The 19156-nt window shown below is 41.8% G+C and overlaps 1 protein-coding gene across 4 annotated transcripts in view; it reads left to right on the plus strand.

Annotated features, from left to right (window-relative positions):
- The window catches only part of il1rapl1a (interleukin 1 receptor accessory protein-like 1a), a 161820-nt gene that overhangs the window by 130987 nt on the left and 11677 nt on the right, over positions 1-19156 (plus strand). For all 4 annotated transcript variants that reach the window (XM_070975557.1, XM_070975555.1, XM_070975556.1 and 1 more), the window contains exon 7: positions 15176-15308. In XM_070975557.1, the coding sequence (XP_070831658.1) occupies positions 15176-15308 (133 nt within the window). The remainder of the gene's footprint in view (positions 1-15175; positions 15309-19156) is intronic.

Here is a 19156-nt window from a genome sequence, read left to right on the forward strand (position 1 = left end):
GTCATTCGTTAAAGTGATGTTCCTCGTCAAATGTTCAAATCACACCATTTAATCGGCCTCCAGCCCCCTGGATAGGAGCCAATTACAGCTCCCTCTCTCTCATGCTCTGCATGTCTGCACTTGTCTTTCAGCTACAATGTTCACTCTATTCTTTTCCCCCATTTTCCTCCTCTTTTATCCTTAATTTTCATCATCACAGGTATAGACATACATTTTCATTTATGTTCTTGGTCAGTGGTGGATTCTTTCAGAGGGCGACGCTCCAGCTTTTTTCTGGCACTTGAAACGCTGTTTTTAAAAGAACGACTCCCAGTATCACCGAGGGAAAACTGTATTTTCTTTGGTCTTACTCTGACCATAAAAGGAGATTTCACGTGAGCCCACAGCAGAGGGAAAAGTGGTCCCCAAACCCTCTGGCGTAAAAATGAAAGAAGCATAAAAGAAAGGGAGAATGTGGAGCCTGCAGCGATGATGAGACATGAGCAACAAAGATGCTTTGTAAGAGAACAAGACACAGCAGTTACCAAATGTCTGGATTACAGTATGCCAGAGTACAGAAAGGTTGGAAAGGCTGGAGTTCACCACATGGGTGAGCTGAGGAATTTTATTTTTCTTGGCGCATAGCGTCATATTGTCATGGGTGTGGGGGAGGAGTGGGGCACAGGCACTTGTTGGCTGATCTCTCAGTCAGTTTAGAATTGATAGAAAGATAGGACGTTTATTTAGTTCATCATCCCATCATCTCATAATCCCCCACAGTGCTTCTCATGGTATAATGGGCCTATGTCTTTCGCTGCTTCGGACAGAGCACCTATTATGTCATCAAAAAGGGACGATTAGCAGAAAGGGGAGATGAAAGCAAGGGCACCAACTACCTGTTCGCAAAGGCCGTAATTTTTACCGGTAATTAAAGGCTGACATTTCCCTGATGGATCATCAGGGGCCACAGAACAAACGGGAGAGAAGGAGCGACAGAGAGGAAAAGAAGCTGGATTCTCCTCTGTTAAAAGCTCTCAGGCTTGTAATGGTAATTAAGGGCTTGTCTCTGGAGAGCAGACAATATTAGAACAGAAGAGAGGCTGAGGTTGTGGAGGGGGTGGGCCCCAGCTCTTTCATGTTCTCATTGCCCTTACTCATGCCTCCACTTATTCTGCCCAAATCCTCCCATCTCCTCTTTCACTGTACTACTCACCCCTGCAACCCACCCCCCACCTCACGCCGACCTGCACTTCTCCGCAATGCAGAGTGAAAAGCAATCAGTTCAGCCCATCGTCGTTGTTCCACATCACCTCACTGCTATGCCATGAACGTAACGCCACATCTTTACATACAGCGGGGCTTGTTTACAGGTACCGCTGTTCTAAAAATGTTTTAAAAGCTGCTTGATGAAACAGGTATTTTCTGGTTGCGTGCACCCAGGATTTTGTTTTGGCCCTCCCCCCATTAGAGCCGACTTTGATTGCTGATTTGCCATCAGCGCAAATCCACAGAGGTCCTAATGTGGCGCAGTACCTGCATTTTCTGTCTTGACGGAGCCTGCAGAGCTGCTCCTATCCACCACAGTAGGCGTTGTCATGGTAACCTGCAGGCGGCTAAAGAAAAGGAATGCTGACGGACAGATTTGGAGTTTTCTGAGCTCAACAACCCACTCCTGATACCACCAGAAAACAGTAAACACACCTGCCCAGTAGCGGCTCTCTGTAGATGACCCCTCTTAGATGGAGAGATGAGTCCAGGTGAAGAAGCAGGATCAGATATTTTTAGCCACAGGGACTGGATTGAGAAATTCAAGGAATCTATAAGAGATGTTGGTGATGTTGATTAGCTAAAGTCTGCCCCTCCTTTTTTTTTGTCCCTTTCTGCCTCCCCTCAACTCATCTCGCTCTCTCTCCCTCAACTAAAGCATGTGTATATTGTGAAACTGTGCCGCTCTGTGATTGTGGGGTGAATCTGAGGCTGCATGTAGTTTACATAAGAGAGAATCCAGAAAATACATGTATTTTAATATCCAACATGCACCAGGGACTTTCTTCACTGCCACTTTCCATAGTGATCCATCCATTTTTAACAACACAGACGGACGCACCTCCCTTTGCTACATTAAGCAAACACACATACACAGTAAAACACACGTGCCTTTAGTGAACGCAAGCCACAAAGCACCACTCAATCAAGTTTGAAACGTATCGTAATTGTGTTGCTCAGAGCCACACATCTATTTATTGCATGTCTTGTTCACTCTCTTATCCTTCCTGCGTGCAAAAAAAGGATTACCAGAACCATGTGCACCATTTTTTATGCTTGTTTCACACCTTGTGGGGGAAAAATCATGACTGACAGGACTTCAGATTCTCCTGCAGCGATATCCACAGGAAATATTCACAAACAAGATCTCTCTCTCTCTCTCTCTCTCTCTCTCTCTCTCTCTCTCTCTCACACACACACACACACACACACACACACACACACACACACACACACACACACATTCAGTACATATGCACACACAAGCACTTTCTGCTTGGACATTTTAATTAATGCTTAAAATACCCAGACTCTGAAAATAAGGTCTCTGTTGAAACAGGGCTGCTTTGTGCTTTGTGCTTTGTACAGTAACTCCACTTTTGGTGATTTTTCATTTCAAATGAAGGGTTAGACGCAGATGTTGCAAAAAAATTTCAGTAAGGTACTTGGCTGAATAACAGGAGATACACAGCGTGGTCTTAATAAATGCAGTCCTCATTGGTGTCTCCCTCATTGTCTTTCACTTCAGCTCCTGCATTGTAGATGGTGAAGGTGCACCTCAGAGCTCTTGGTTGAGTCTCAGCTGTCTCCAACAACAGCTGACCTTTGGTCTCTGTGGTCTTCCTTGAAAGGTGAATGTGCATCAGGGCTGATTCTCATTTAATTAACTGGAGCTACAATGAAGTCTGCTTTAACTCTGTTGCTCTTAACTGGCCATACGTTGACATTTAAAGAATATGAGGATTTCACCTGTGTGTCAATACATCAATACTGCCATCATGATCTGTTAGGTTTACTTAAGCCTGCACCCTCATGGTTTCCCAACCAAGCACAAATTGGCTGCCATTAAGTAGTAGTATCAAGTGAATGTCATGACAGAAAACAAGACACAAGACACATTACATTCAATGTAATGTAGCAGCAGTAACTAGCGCAAAGTGGTCTTGACACAGGAGAAAAAGGCTGAATGGGTTCTTCCAGTAGGTACAGAGTAGCAAAGTCCAAACAAACAGCAACATAAATATGCACTCAAAGGTACATGATGGGCCTTTTTAAGTTGAATTTCATATGTGAGGATAATAAGAGCCCAGTCATGTTTCCACAAAGCCGTGAGGCATTGTTTTATTATGAAGCACAACGACGTACATTTTCATCAACCTGTTTTCTGCGCAGTTTCAATTGGTGCATAAAAAAAAAAAGAGTGCAAAAAAGAGTGGAATATTTAAAATATTTAAAAAGTTTCCTTTTCTCTCAGTTGAAAAAAATTGTGCATCAATGAAAACAATATGCAACTGAAACAGGCTGGAGAAAAATGCTGAAATACATGAAGATTGTGAATTATATGTTGACTGAATGCAGACGTCTTAGGTGTGGCCGGCTTGATGTTAGTGGGAGAGCTGTTTAAGTACTACACTGACTGGGAATGAATCTCAGGTGTGTGATCAGGTGAGTGGGCAGGTGAGTGTGGCTGACTGGTGAAAGGTGCTCACTGGGCAGGTGTGCAGATGAGGGAGAGAGTGGCAGCAGGTAAGGAATTGGCAGACTGTAACATAATTTGCATTTTCTTTTTCTCAATTTATGGGAAATTTGGTTTAAACTGCGTTAAATTCGGATGGACACTGGCTGACTGTACTTTTTCAAACAAGAAACAGACAATACATCATATATTTAAGACAAGACCAAAGTTTTGGTACCAACCAACTGAGAGACTGACTTTGACCCTACAGCCATGCCACGAACAAAGCTATAAATGGCAATCAGCGATAAATTGTTCAAGTTTGATCGTTAAATTTTAAATGATTCAAATTTTGCTTTTCAGTAATTAAATTAATAATGTTCAACCTGGTTTGATTTGACTACACAAATATCTTTTTGCCAAATGCAGGTGAAGAGACAGTTGGTTTAATGGTTGCAAAAACAAAGATAAATGACAGTTTCCCATAATATGAGAGCTCCCATTAACAAGTAGTTTATTTGTTTCAAGTAAAACTCAATGACAGATGTTTGCTACGGTTGCTTCCTTTAGATGTTTGACCTTGACTGTACAGATTGATGCACAGTATGTTGGGAGCTTGTCTCCAGAAAACTGTGTTCACATTTGTCTGCATGCACATATGGGCGAGACTGTGACATGACAACCAGTGTGGAAGCCAGTCATCGTCGCCCAAAAATCAAATTACACAAACACAAGTGAAAGCTTCACATCTCCAGTGCACATATTGCACACCCAGAACAAACTACAGTGAAGTTAGAGTTATTTTTAATTTTTAATGAAAGGAGTGAGGAAAGAATTTTTAGGCCTTTTTAATAGTTCGGCCCTTTTTTGTGGAAAATTTGTATTGAGCAATATTAAATCCAAAGCTGATTATTTGTACATGTCTTTCCATAAACACTGTGTTAGCTCCTCTAGTCTATTTTAACAATGGTTCTGCTTAATTAGTCTGCTTTTGATAGATGGAGAAGGAGTTGAGAGAAATGTTTGTAGCGAAAGTCTGATGAATAAATCTCTGCCAGACATTGATTAATTAATGTCTTTTACAATTTTACCATGATACATGAAGGAAAGAAGGATTATGTTCCTATGTAAGACATTAAATGTAAGACAATGAATGCTGGTGAATACAATGTTAGAAGCGGGTGTGAGTTACAGTGAGAAGGTATAAACTAATATAAAATAATAGATAATGAAAACACTTGAACATCAATAAAATCTAACATGCGTTTACACTAATACAACTATTGACAGTGTATATTTTGATACGTTACTTACATGTTGTTGCAGATGGAACATTATGAGTTGATGGTGCCAAACATGAAGTGCTATAGATCTACCAGGCCAGGCAGAATGATTAGAGTAAGCATTATAGCCATCATGTTCATGATGTGTAAGTAGTTTAAGTAGCAGGGAATATGATAAAAGCATGCAGAATTGCAGGAAAATTGTATTCAGATACTTTTTTTTTCTCGGGTGTCTCCTCCACTTTTCAATCCGAAGCTAAGCCATTACATGTCTCCTGAGACTCTCAACATATCCTGCATTTCATACAGATTGAGTTTAACTGAGACGATGTGGTTATTTTGCAGAAACCTGGTGCTTTATCGTGCCTGATTTCATCACAACAACCCCAGCTGATCATTGTGCATAATTGTACTGTGTTTTGGTGCCGCACTTTTCAAATTCTAATAGCTGAAATAGGAGTGTCAGTGGAAATGGATTTAGAAAGTGATATTTTAATGATAACTGGATAGATACTTGGGATTGTTACCAACATACGAGCACCTTATTTCACCTCCCACCTGCACAGGGCAAAGAAAATCAAACAAATGACCAAAGTGCACTTCAGGGTAAGGAACACACCAACATGCAGCATCGCTTCTTGTGCCAGACTTCGCCCTGCCTTGAAAATAGAGCACTAAAAGAACATTGGGTTGTGCTGAAGATCAGAGTGTGTTATGAAACACCAAACACACTCTGACTATGACTTATTCAAAAAGCTCTCCAGATTGTTTCTTATTCTGCAAATAAAACATGGTGGTGGCTGTCACACACAGAGAAACACACAAACCAACTATGCTCCAAGCAATGGCATGTGAAAGACAAGGGGCCTGTTCAGTGGATTCTAGGAGAGAGAGCTGAGACAGAGAAGACAGAAATGACATTGACGTGCATGTGTGTCTATTCGTTTATAATCATGTTTGTATGCGCAGGGTTTTATTGGTTCTTTTTTCTGCCTGTCTGTTCATTCATCTGCCCCTCTGTCTGCCTATCTGTCAATCTCACTGTGTCCGCGGTGCATCTGTGCTGAATTTGGACAGCATCTGCAGAGTGTTTTCTGTGCAAGGTTTGTTTTCCTCTCCTCTGGCATGGAAAGTATTCCTCTGTCTGAGTGCGAGTGCCAGCTCTGTGAAGCCAAATTATCCCAAATACTGTGAAATCAGCTAAACATGCACCGAGGGTTGATGCAAATCAAATTCATACCCCTGTGTAGCACACGTCATTTCATAGTCTCTCGAAATCCGATCACCATTCTTGGTCTCTCGCTCAGTCTCACTCATTCATTCATTTATTCATTCATTCATCTTAATAAAGAGAGACAAAGAGCGGCCCTGCTTCGTGGTTTGCTTCTTCTCCTCTAGATTTTGCTGCTGAATGTTTCTTCAAATAAAAAGCTTATTTTATTATTCTTTTTCTATTCATGATGTGGTTCTCTGTTCATATCCTCATTTGGCATGAATGCACTTATTGTAAGTGCATTCAATAAGCACATTAATTCAGTTATTGTAAGTCACTTTAGTCGTACACTGTACTGACTCACTGTGCAGTACGCTGTGACATCACTGCAGCAGGGTGACTAAACCACTGAAGATTTGCACCTGCTGTTAGTTGCTCTATCAAGGAATAGTTTGACACTTTGGGAAATACACTTTTCACTTCTTACCAAGAGTCAGTTGAAATGATTGCCACCAGCCTCATGTCTGTATGCAAAGTATGAAGCTACAGCCCCCACAGATGCTTAGCTGAACCTAAGCTAAGACAGACCTCATAATAAAGCTTAAAAACTTGTTCACAGGTAACAAAATCTGCACCTGTAAAGCTCACAAATGAACACATTATAGTTTGTTTAATTTGTACAAAAACCGACATGTAAAAATGACTTAGCTGGTTGGCTGCCTCACAGTGATCACAAACCTCCAGGAAGTCACTGTGCTCAAACAAACAAGGTACATCATGTGAATTAGGGAACTTTTTTGGTGCTGGAAGGCAGATTTCTTCAGCTTTGGACAGAGCCAGGCCAGCTGTTTCCCTGTATCTTGTCTCTATGCTAAGTTAAGCCAACCAGCTGCTAGTTGTGGCTTCAAATTGACATGCAGACATGAGTGTGATATCTCAAGTAACTCTCAGCAAGAGAGCAAGAAGCACATTTCCCAAAATGTCTAATGTCCAAAGTTGGGGTGGATGGATGAGTCAAACAAACATGACTTTCACCCAGGAGACCAGGCTTAACATCCTGTGTGAAACCAAAATGCACAAACTTTCCTTAGACCTAACCAAGTAGTTTTGGTGCCTTAACATAAGCAAACAGTGACCGTTTCACAGCATTAACCACGTGTTAGAAAGGCTTTCCGGTAGGACGGCTTTGTGCAGCGCTGGGATTAGATCACGTTGGAGGTCGCAGCAGTTGCTCTGAGGGTCTAACACTGCCGCAGATGGGTTCACATTTGAGCTAGTTGAAAGAAAAGTGCACTCTTGTGCATCCTTATGAGAAGGAGAGGGGTGCGACAAACCCTTGTTATTTGACACTCTGGGAATGAGGATGGGTTGGCACTTCTGTGCGACTCCTGTAGTTGTGTTGCTGAACCTTTACAAAAGAATAACTTGTTGAACTGAAGCTCCAGTGAAAGTTCAGTCAGGAAGACTATTCTTTGCATGCTTAGGCCTGCAGCTTATTTCTCATAGCATCCTGCATTCACTCCTCTCACACATGCTCACTCATGATTTCTTTGCTGTCATCATCTGTGGCTTTCAATGGAGATATCAGCTGTTCTCATCAGCTGGTCACATCTGTCCAATAGCACAGCATCACACCTTCAACGTTGCCCATCATCTCGCTGCTGCCTTAAATATTATTCTCTCGCTGCCTTAGTTCTTGCATGCTGCTATGTTATGTGCACCCTTCCACCTCTCCATCACCGCCCAGTCTTCGCGGACCTTCATCCTCATCATTCCATCATCCTCATCAGCCTATCAGTCAGCAGGGTCATCAGCCACCACCAGTGTCTGGACTCCACGGGGGGATTTATCTTACTGCTGCTCAGGGCGATGCCCCTCGATTACCAAATCCCTGTGGAGTCTAAGCGCCAAAGACTTTCTGATAAGACTTAATCATCACATATCATCTGTCATAATAAACAATTAGCTTTACCTCATTCACTTTTCTCTCCTGATTGAAATAATGACCCAGTACAGTAGCACATACCCATTTGTCTTTCAAATATGGAAATTCCAGTTGTAGCTTCAGGAAATGGTGCTGTGGATTCTCAGAATACAGATGACAAATGGAAGAGGAGCTTGGCACTCTATACAATCTCACCTTTCGAATGATATTGTCTTCCACCAAGAATACATCAGCTTGAGCTTCGAGTCATAATCAGTCTGTATGGAAGTCTGTAAGACTCTAAGAGATGCTGGGCAGAAATAAAAGAATGGGTGGATCTTAAATCTCATTTCCATCAGGCGCTGTGACCAACTCTCAGCCGGAGGGAGTATGTCAATCGCTCAGATTACATGGATTTGTTCCACACCCACGCATGCATGAAGGCAGAAACAACACATAAAGATGTGCACATATAAAGAAACACACACTCATGAAAACACTTAATCATGCTCTTGTGCAGTACAAGGCACACATTCAGTCAGCGGGGGATATTTTTCACACTAAATCTTGCCAAGTCTTGTAATGGCACATTTATTTGTGAACTTCAAAAAATGACACAGTGATGGACTTGAATTTTTGAGTTTTAACCAAAAGGCTGGTAGCTTATTAATCCACAGAGAGAGGCAAGAAAGCACCCATCTAACATAAATGTAAACCAGTATTTCTGTTTATTTTCTCGTTTCACTGACAGTAACGTGTCAACATTTGTTGAGTTAGTGTCATGCTCTCTATTACAGCTCTCACTGTATACCTTTAAACTGCAGGACTATTATGATAAAAAAAAAACATTCTGGGGATAACATCACAATAAAACTAGACTATATCAATAAAAATCTGTCTTTTTTTATGTTTTTGATATTTAGAGAAACTGATTTTATGACCAAATCATTTGTATTATTATTAGTATTATTGTTATACTGTTGTATTTGGAAATAAAAGCCCAAGAAGCTTGTGATATACTCATTTACAGTAGTTGGAAAATTAAAAAAAAAAATCCTTTTTATAAAAATATATAACCTGTAATTCTGCCTGCAGCTTCGAGTACAGTTTATCTTAAAAATGTGAAGCTGTGAAAAAGGGCTATTCTAACATCAGTCTAGTGATTTTTCAGGAACATTACAGATCTTTGAGTCTGTTCTTTTTTTTTATCATGCTGTTCTCTTAAAAGCTTTTCTGAAGGCCAAGGTCATAATTTAACTTTCTTTAGTTTTTTCTCGCCCACTGTGATGCTTTTACCTGAAACTTTCTGTACTCCTGCCTGAAAATGGGCCAGCAGGTTTTAATTACCCAGGTTTTAGATGTGTTTCTTCTGTTTGTGATGCCTAAGGGGGTCATGGTAAGATTACTCTCTCCCTGGTCTGAGATCTGTCTTTGCACGTGACCACTTCTCTCATTTAAAAACAGTAACGTCTCAGTAATCATCAGTAATCCCCCTTGTTAGCAAAATGACTAAAAAAAAAATGACCTTACTAACCTGCCATCCCCCTTCTTCATCCTCCACTAGCAGAGAGAGTGCAGAGCCAGAGGGATTGTTTTTTAAATATGTTAGTCTGGTCTGCCTGACTCACTGATCCTTTATCTGTCTGAGATTTGTGCAAGTTAGAATCTAAGGCTCCGACCACGGCTCTGAAATATCAGCAGCTGAACTGTGCTGTGTGTTAGTGAATCTGTCCGTGGTGCTGAAGCAGCAGACAGATTTGTAATTGCACCTTTTTCTCTCAGCCCAGCCTTTCTATCAGTTTCATGTTGGATCTGTAGTATCCTCTAATGTACTGTATATACTGCAACTACTCCACTAAGCCCCACCCTCTTTAGTTACTGTTGCTTCGCCTGTCAAGCTTTCCACTCTGGCACTATACAGTACATCTGGAGTTTACAGTGATAACAGCGCAGACTTGCCGTCCAAATTCACAGTCATTTTTGAAACACTACGGCTTCAGTTTCTCACTGTAGTTAACAAAAGCAGGCTCCTCGTGTCTAGCTGACGACTGGATTTTATTGGGTAAAATGATGACTCTCACTAGTAGATTTTCTAAGTGTAGCTATCTCATGTAAGCTAATGCTAATGCTTAAACTCTATGAGTCAAGTCTATGTCCAGCTAACCTTTACATGTGACACATTTTAAACCAAGAGCCCTGTAAAGGGGTCTTAAATATGTACCTGATGGATGGATACATTATATAATGCTAAAAGACTGAGGCTAATAACATCAGCATCCTCACCAGTTGTTGATCCGTGTAATGTTTACAAGGAAGCAGCGTTGTTTGTGTATTACAGTGTCGAGATTTTTGCCCAATAGCGTGGTATTAAAAATAAAATGTAAAAATGTAACATAACCCTTGAATTGTTTGAAAGCTTACTTAAAAAGAAAAAACATACTTGGACAAGCAATACAGTGCTTAGATTTAGGCTGATATTTTGTGTGTGCTTCACTTTCACAAAAGAGAAGGATTTGAGGATATGTGGAAGAAGCCATGAGTTTGGCAAATGTAATTATATCTAATGCAGACTGAGCATTACTGTAAATTCTGACGGCTCACAGGTTGACATGTATCTACAAACAGTGAATGTGTCGCTCCTGAACAGGCAGTTTCTAATGTAATCTATGACTCCTCAAAACGAGGGGAAAGCTAAAGAGCTAATAGCTGCGCTGTGATTGGACAGTTAATCTGTATAGTAGCCTACATACCCTCTACAGTGGTGTCGTCTTCATGATCAAAGTGACGAGCAGCAATGTGTCGTCACAGAAGAGTGAGAGGATCATAGAGACTCACTGCTGCCTGTAGTACGCCTTTAATATTTCTATGCTGGAAATACACCCCCAGACCATGCCACCCCTGTAACAAAGTACTCAAGGTGAGACACGAATACAGATTTAGTTGTTATTATAGTGTTAGGGTTCGTATTAAGTTGGGTTAGTGTTTGAGTCTTCCCCCCGTTAAGTTTTAACAAATCACCAACTGGTAATTATTCACCCCGAAGATCAGCTAGAGTCAACACAGACACCATTCTTGTGAGTTACCACGGGTTACAAACTGCTCTGAGAATAATAATAGATCATAATAATAATGACACTGCTGTGGGGTTTGACAGCAGGAGAGAACAGAGGGATTTAAAAAGCTGCTCCTCCTCCTCTGTAACTTCACAGTGTGCAAATCATTCACCTCATTGTTCCAGTCCTGGTTAATAGTCTTCCTACCATCTGCTCAAACTTCAACCGGCTTGACATCATAGTAAGTTTGCTGGCTCTGAGGCTAATGACGGAGTCATGCCAGGCTTATATAAAGCCACCCTGCCTCTATGCCTGCCTTATATTTGTGTGTTTTTCAACAGCCTTGCTAGCAGTCACTCAGTTGCCCATCAACATGCCAATTTATACTGCTGCTATAGTCACATGCTGCATATGTAACACCAGGAGAGCGTATGTGTCATTTCAAATAACTCATTTCAGATCTTCTCAGATGCACACTATACTATGCTATACTGTTCTGGAAATAAAAGGACTCTAGAGAGAGGTGAAGGTATGTTTAATGTAGGCAGAAAATGTGAGGTGACCATGGATGTATTAATAGAGTTGTATATGGCATTGCTGTCAGTCTTGTTGCCAATTCATCACCATGGTCAACCACGATACAGCAACACAGAAATGTTATTCACCGCAGGCCATCATTATAAAACACTGTTTTATATTTAGATTTCTGTAAAGATGTTGACAAGCCATCTTGAACGGCACACATGGTCTTTGTCTTGTGAATAGTCAATGGAATTGTATATTATATTTAAAGACGATAACAATTTTGACTTTGAAAGCTTGTTTTTGACCTTGAAATCAGCACTTGGCAAAATAAGTTCAATCTCAGATAGATTTTCTCAAGAAAAAAATTTCAGACTTGACTTTTAAGCCAACGTGGACAAAATAATCCTTAAAGTGCTCAGATAAATGTAAAATTTGAACTACAAGTCCATGACAACTGGACGAACTTTACCTTGTGCAGCTGGAGTCACAAGATTGCACAGCATCACAGGAGCAGAGAATCCATCTTGCACGTCATGCACTTGTGGCTGAACCACAGTGGTTCAGACCAGCCGGCAACCAGCGATGAGGAACCACTGGCTGCTCTGGGCATGGTTTAGGCGTGACAGCAGTGGGATTGTACCTTCAGAAGCAACAATGGCTGCTTTTAATGAGGTAGCGTAGATGCTGCTATATAGCATCAGTTATATCACAACTGGGGAGTATTTCTTAATATGGTTTGACTCTACTCCATTCCTTTGGAATGAGCTTCACTATCGCTTTGCTCAGCCCCTGATAGATGATGATAGACAGACAGTTCATCCAGTCACTTGCAAAGTTTTTTTTTTTCTGTGTAAGAAAAACATCTTGTGCATCAGGTTCAGGCAAACTCCTTTAGCTGAAGAAGGAAAAAAAAACATATTTCTTATAAATCTTCAACAAAGCCTAGTAAAGCTATTTTTATGTGTGACATCATCGTCATTTGAAGTGTGTCTGAGGAGCAGGCGGCACAGGCCAATCTGAAAGCTAAAAAAAAGCTAAGGGAGCAACTGTTTTAAGAATAATGACCACCATCTTGCAGCACAGTGTCCAGTTATCATACTGTGTGGAAGAAGAAACAAAGGTGACTGTGAGAGCGTTTGAGGGAGTTTTGAGGAGTGCTGCACTTGGATTAGAATGAGACAGCATGAGACCTTCAACAATTTCCTGGGATTCCCAGGGAGCTCAGTGGAGACTTCCTCTCCAGGCAGTGGCTGCCAGCAGCATGACTTTCCTAGTTTGTAATTGATCTGTGGGATAAACTAACAGCACGGGGGAGATTTATAAACAAAGGAAAAAGGAAGTGTTGCATCTATCTCACACACAGAGATCCACAGTTGTACAACACATACTGTATATGTTGCATGATTGCTCCACAATTGATTTAGTGTGGCTATACGGTAAAGTACTGCTGCAACAAAATCTGTGTGTATGGGTGTGTGTGTGTGTGTGTGTGTGTGTGTGTGTGTAATCACACACAGGAGGTTCCTATTTTGTAGGTACAGCGTGTAGCCTTTGTAGAGCCTGGCTGTGCACAAATACCAAGCTGAGAGTGGCTGTTGAACTTTGGAAATGTCAGCCACTGCTCCTCACAGACAGCACTATCAGTTCATTCCTGGGTGTCCTCCCATCCTCCTTCCCTGCATGCCTTAAAACTTTCCTGGTGCTGAAAGTGACCTACTGAAATCTTTTGAAGCCCCGTCTGGGTGGTGAGCAGGAGGCGCATGCCCTTAGTTTAAGCACAAGCTGTTTTTCAAGAATAACCTTCCCAGGTTTGCTGGGAAGACATCCGTGCCACAGGTCATGGTTTGGCATTGGAGAAAATGGTGCAGAGTTGTGAGTGGATTGCAGTGGGTTCAAAGATCACCACAAAGATGAATGGAAACCCCACTAAAATGTAACACAATCCACTGACAGTTTTGCAATGACGACCTAAGCATTTTTGATATGACTGTATCGGAGAAGATATTTGAGGCTGTTGTTACATATTACAGTTTGCCCTCTGTTCCCCGCACTAGACTGTGTGGAGCTGTCCATGGTGCTGTCACATGCTAAGCAGGATTAATGAATACATGCCCCATACCAGTACAGTTTACCTTGCACTCCTGCTCATAAATCCTGCTGTGAAAACAGGGAAAAGCATCTCCTTCGCCCCCATCCCCGCCATGCCCTCCTCCCAGTGCTTCCCAAATCACATGCCTTGGAGCCACACACAATGTTGGCTCTCCCTTGAGGAGCGTTGCCTCCACCATACAGCTTACAGTAAGAGCTGCATGATGAACTTCCCTCATCTGTATGTTGTTTACATGTTGCTGTGTGGTTCACTGAAAGGCAGCAGCATGTGATTGCTGCGACCCCAGGCCTTTTGAGAATGCCACTTCAGAGGAATGCAAAATAAGTATGCGTAGTATACACCAACAATGCTCTTTCTTTATGTTCACCAGCCTAATACATGCGCAGCTCATGGGCACTGAGGGTCTTGCATGAGTGCAAACAAGGGGCCTCTTTATGCCAACTCTAATCAGCTCACACCAGTGCTACATGTAACATTAGGTTTGCATGTTTTCCCTTTTTACATGTAGCTCAGCGATGATAATGAAGCTGTAATCTCTCACAAATTGCACCAAGCTACCACTAGTGTTACTGAATTAGATTTAAAGGGAAATCGTTGATTTAAATTAGTGCATTAAGTATCTTCTTTCTCTCCTCACTCAATACTTGCTCTCTCTGAGAGATAATCCATCAATTCACGGAGCAGAAACCCTATTGGCTACTAAGTGACAATTACTTATTCTTCCATATGTCAACTCTCAGCAAACTGCAGTTGTTGACACCTGACCTCCCTTCATACCCAGCAGCAGCTCTAAATAAAATAATGTTAGTGTCAGCCTCCTCTCACTTCCTTTTGCCTTCTTTTCTCTCATGGACACGCTGTCTCCAGGGGGGTTTTGGAAGCTCTTGAGTGCCCTCATGTGTTCACTCCTGTTTACTTGCTTTCAGATCAGTTTACTGTACGTGTGTGCCATTCACATGAGCAAATCAAAACATATCCTGACATTTTCCCTTCAACTCTGCATTAAAGGAAAGACTTTCTTTTAATCACAGCTACGCACCCCCCAAGGTTTCTTAAGCGTCCAGCTGACGTATTCTCTCATGCGACCGCTTTAGGCATGAATTTTGTGCGTGTATGTGTATGTGCACATACGAGTGCAGGCAAGAGTGCACACTAGCATGTGTGTTTGTGATGCACAAATTACAAAGAATTGTGAATGCACATGTCACCAACAAAACAACATGAAGTGTTTCTACTGCTGTCACTGGCTTTGAAGGCGCAGATATAATATGGTACAATATTTTTTGGGCCGTACACATGAAACGCGTATCTTTAATAAGCAAGGAGGACAATCAAGCGTGACAGCATGTCATCTCATGTCTTTGCAGGAAGTGCTTTGAACCTGACTTGCCGGGCGTTTTTTGGGTACAGCGGTGAAGCCAGCCCACTCATCTACTGGATGAAGGGAGAGAAGTTCATAGAGGACTTGGATGAAGAGAGAGTCCAGGAAAGCGACATCAAGTAAGAAACACTGCTGGGGTTGAAATCATTTCCTTGGGCAGAGCAGTAAGGAGGAATTAATAGCATGCGCAGATAAATTCACTGGAAAATAATAAAGGACGATATCAGTGGTTTTGCATGGTTTAGCTCATTACCCCCAAATTGCATACACTATAGCAATCGCTTTTCAGAGATTTATTTGCGGTCTTCCAAGCAGCTGCTGGTTTGCCTTTTTTTGGGCAATAGTCTTAACATCATGCAGAGACTTGAAGCTTGTTTGAGATCATTATTCATTCATTTTGTCACCTTTCTTTTTTGTTTGAATTATGTTATTGTCCTGTGAATAACTCATTGCATTGTGCTCAGTAACGATATAATTGCATACATCACATACGAAGAAACCGAATCATCAGGTTGGGACAGTTACAATAAAAATTTATTCTGATATAATTACTAATTACATTAAAAATGTGGTCAGTAAGCTAATACAATATCACAGTATTAAAGTTAAAGTAACGTAGGTTTTTCTTATGTTCGTCTAACATCACCCAAGTTGTCTGATGTGCATGAAACACAATCTACACACACAGTCCACACTACACATACAATTTCAACCAATCTGTCACCTGGCAACCTGACTCGAGGAGTGTGTGTGCAGCTGCTCTCTGCGCAGACAGACAGGCCAGGTAACTTTTTGTATCCTGATGACATAATGCTTTCTGTGTCTTCCATTACTCCTTAAGCCTGTCTGTCACAATGTCTGCATGAGTGCAGAGGAACTCACTGCCCTGAAACGGGAAAATTATATTTCAACAAGAGTAAGACTCTTTATTAACTGCATTGTAAAGTACTCGTGTCTTCACAGAGACTGGCTCTACACTGTATCATCATAACTTACTTCACCACAGTGTATTGCATTATGCCACAATTTCATATTGAGTGTTTGTCTCATGCCTCACTGCTTTTACCTGTTGTCCAAAGGTCAAAACAAAAAAAGAACCACTGCAATGAAAGAAAAGGTTGTTGTTTTTTTGCAGCTGCTTTACCATTTCTGACAAAAGAAATCTGAAAATAAATACAGGTCATGAGCTGTGCATCATGTTGGATTATCTAAACCAAGCAAGTCTGAAGTCTCTGCAAAATACTTCCCTACTGAAAGGTGTAGCTGTACAGTTATTACTATCCTTTAAGTTCCTGGCTTTCACGAACTTCACGTATCTGTCACGGTTTAATCAATTTTCAGTTTCAGTGATCAAAACTATAAAGGCTACTGAACAAATACGAAGAAAGATTTAAAAAAACATGTTGTGCATTCAATCCATGAAATGTTAATACTGCGTTAAATAGTTAAGCTAATGCATGTAACTAAAACACAGAAGTAATTGCTTTTGATTCTTTGAAAATAAGTACTGCAGTATTTTCCTCTTGAAAGGGAAAGAGAGAGAAGTTGGTACATGGGAACCAGTCTTTAAATCTCTGATTATCAGCTGGATGTGCCTTTTTAAGCAGGATGTGCTTTTGCTGGTTTATTCTGACCACCGTATTGTGGAACCGCAGTACATGTACAGTACGTGGACAGAAAGCAGGACATGAACTTTCTTTCTGTAAAACTGTGGTTGCACAATATGGTGATGTACTGTACATGTACTGTATGTGTTATCTAACATTCAGCACCAAGTATGAATGTGCTAAAAAGCTGTTTCTCTAACTTCCCCTGTCTTTCAATTTCCCTTCAGTGTAACGTTGTAAAATTTGTGCAACAAGCCTTCAGGGCTCTGAGTACATTTAAAATAAGCCCATTTCCATGTCTCTGGCGCCTAGTGGTGTAACACATTTAAACAAGTCCATTCTCTGGTCCATGTGCATGTTTCCCATTAGGGCTGTTTGGAGAGGCTGCAGCTCTGGGGAGACAGCCCTGTCAGATGGTTAACAACCGCCATTTTTCACACTGCCGCCACTGTCGCTATCTCCCTCGCTGCACCCACCTATAGCAGCATGCAGATGGACCACGGGGAGCTGTGAGGAGGGGTGGGAGGAGGGGAAGAGAGGGATAGGTAGAGGAAGAGAGAGGCAGCAGACGGGGAAGCAGTAGAAAGAAATATGGTAGAAGTCACTGAGGAGGAAAGTGAAGAAGACTCATCTGTGATAGTGAGTTTGCTTGTGCACTGATATGAACATGCAACAGAAACAAATCTCATTGTAACCACCAGCGCTGCTCTCCTGTCTCTCTCGCTCTCCATCTCCCACTTCCTCCATTACTCCCTGACACCAGGATTCCCCCACTCACTGGCTGAGGGGTTATCGTTTCAATAATTCATACCAGTATTTCATGCAGCGGATCAATAATGTATTTGATCACCCACCCTCTGTTGCTGATGCTGCTACCATGAGCTCGCTCACATTCAGCCAGTGCCCCGGTTTTACGTCCATAACTGAGCCACGGATATGGACCGGGCAAAGACAAGGAGCGGTGGAGAGAGAGGAGAGGAGAAAGTACACGTGAAGAAATCTGTGCTTACCCTGCAGCTAAGGCTCCCTTTCAGATGATACGGTGCGCATGTTTCTATGGGTTACCTCGCTTCTTCAGGCTGGCACCCACACACTTTTAGCTTTATTACTAATGCATCTTCAGCCAAACTTGAGCTGCGAGAGGAAAACTCATACATTGTGCTCAGAGTTTCTGCAGGCATTTATTTACCCAACTACGCCTATTGATTTGGAGGAGTTCATTTCTATGGTAACCTGAGCCCATAAATTCTCATTTGCGCCACCGGGACAGGGCAATTGTTGTTATCATAGCACGGATGACTGGACATTAGCATAGCACGCAGAGATTAATAAATTAGCAAAGCAAATCTGGCTCAGCATAATAAAGAAGGTGATCGATATGTTATTGACCCGGTTCAGTTGGTGTTTTGCAGGTGTACGTTGAATTGAATGTACAGAAGGAATGAATAAGTTGGAAATTGATCAGTAAATGAGCAAACACAGAGGTTTTACTTGTGAGGAAGGAGGGAATATTGAAAAGAAAATGTGCCTGCAGCCATAGTTTTGGAAGATGTTTGCGATTTACTCATTCAGCTAACTCTATATCAATAAGCTCAATAAGACAACAGAAAAGTGGAGGAGTTTTACGAAGATTTACCTCAAATTCTACAAATCTGACAGTGCAGTACCATCTAAGAGTAGATACAGCTTTAGTGATGCAGTTCAGATTCACACTGCAGCCCAGCTGTTTATGTATTCGTGCTGAGATGTCATTCAGTTCTCATCTGTATCTCTGCTCTTCACCTGGACCTCGTTATCCCCCTACTCTAACTTTAGGTCCTCATCGTCTCCATTTGAGGCACAGGTTGAACATCATTGGTCATTATTCATCAGGTTGTGTGGAAGCGAGCTGCGTTGGCTCATATAGTGTGATAATGTGAAACTGGAGGCTTCAAAGTACCCACCACTCCCTGGAGAGACATGAATTATTCCCATGCCTCCTTCTCCCAGCGCCACAGCCCCCACACCCCACCCCACTGCACAACAAACTCAGCTGAAACTACAAATATCATCAGCACTGCCTCAGCCTCTCTACACAAAGCCCATAATACACTTTCAATTACTGATGCCAAATCTGCCCAACAAGCTGTCCTCATGTGGAGTTTATCGGTTTGAAGGCGAGAGAGAAGAGAGATGTTTTAGAGAGCCATTATCCCCCTACACGCTCAAAGACAGACACACACTCTCCTCTTTCCTCATCCCACACCTTTTTCTCAACACATAGCCGTTATTAATACATACAGTCGATGATGCACACACACGCACACACACACGCACACACGTATACAAACAGAGGAGATTTCTTTCTCATTTGCACTTTG

The sequence above is a fragment of the Chaetodon trifascialis genome, chromosome 12, assembly GCF_039877785.1.
Source record: "Chaetodon trifascialis isolate fChaTrf1 chromosome 12, fChaTrf1.hap1, whole genome shotgun sequence".
NCBI classification, from domain to species: domain Eukaryota; kingdom Metazoa; phylum Chordata; class Actinopteri; order Chaetodontiformes; family Chaetodontidae; genus Chaetodon; species Chaetodon trifascialis.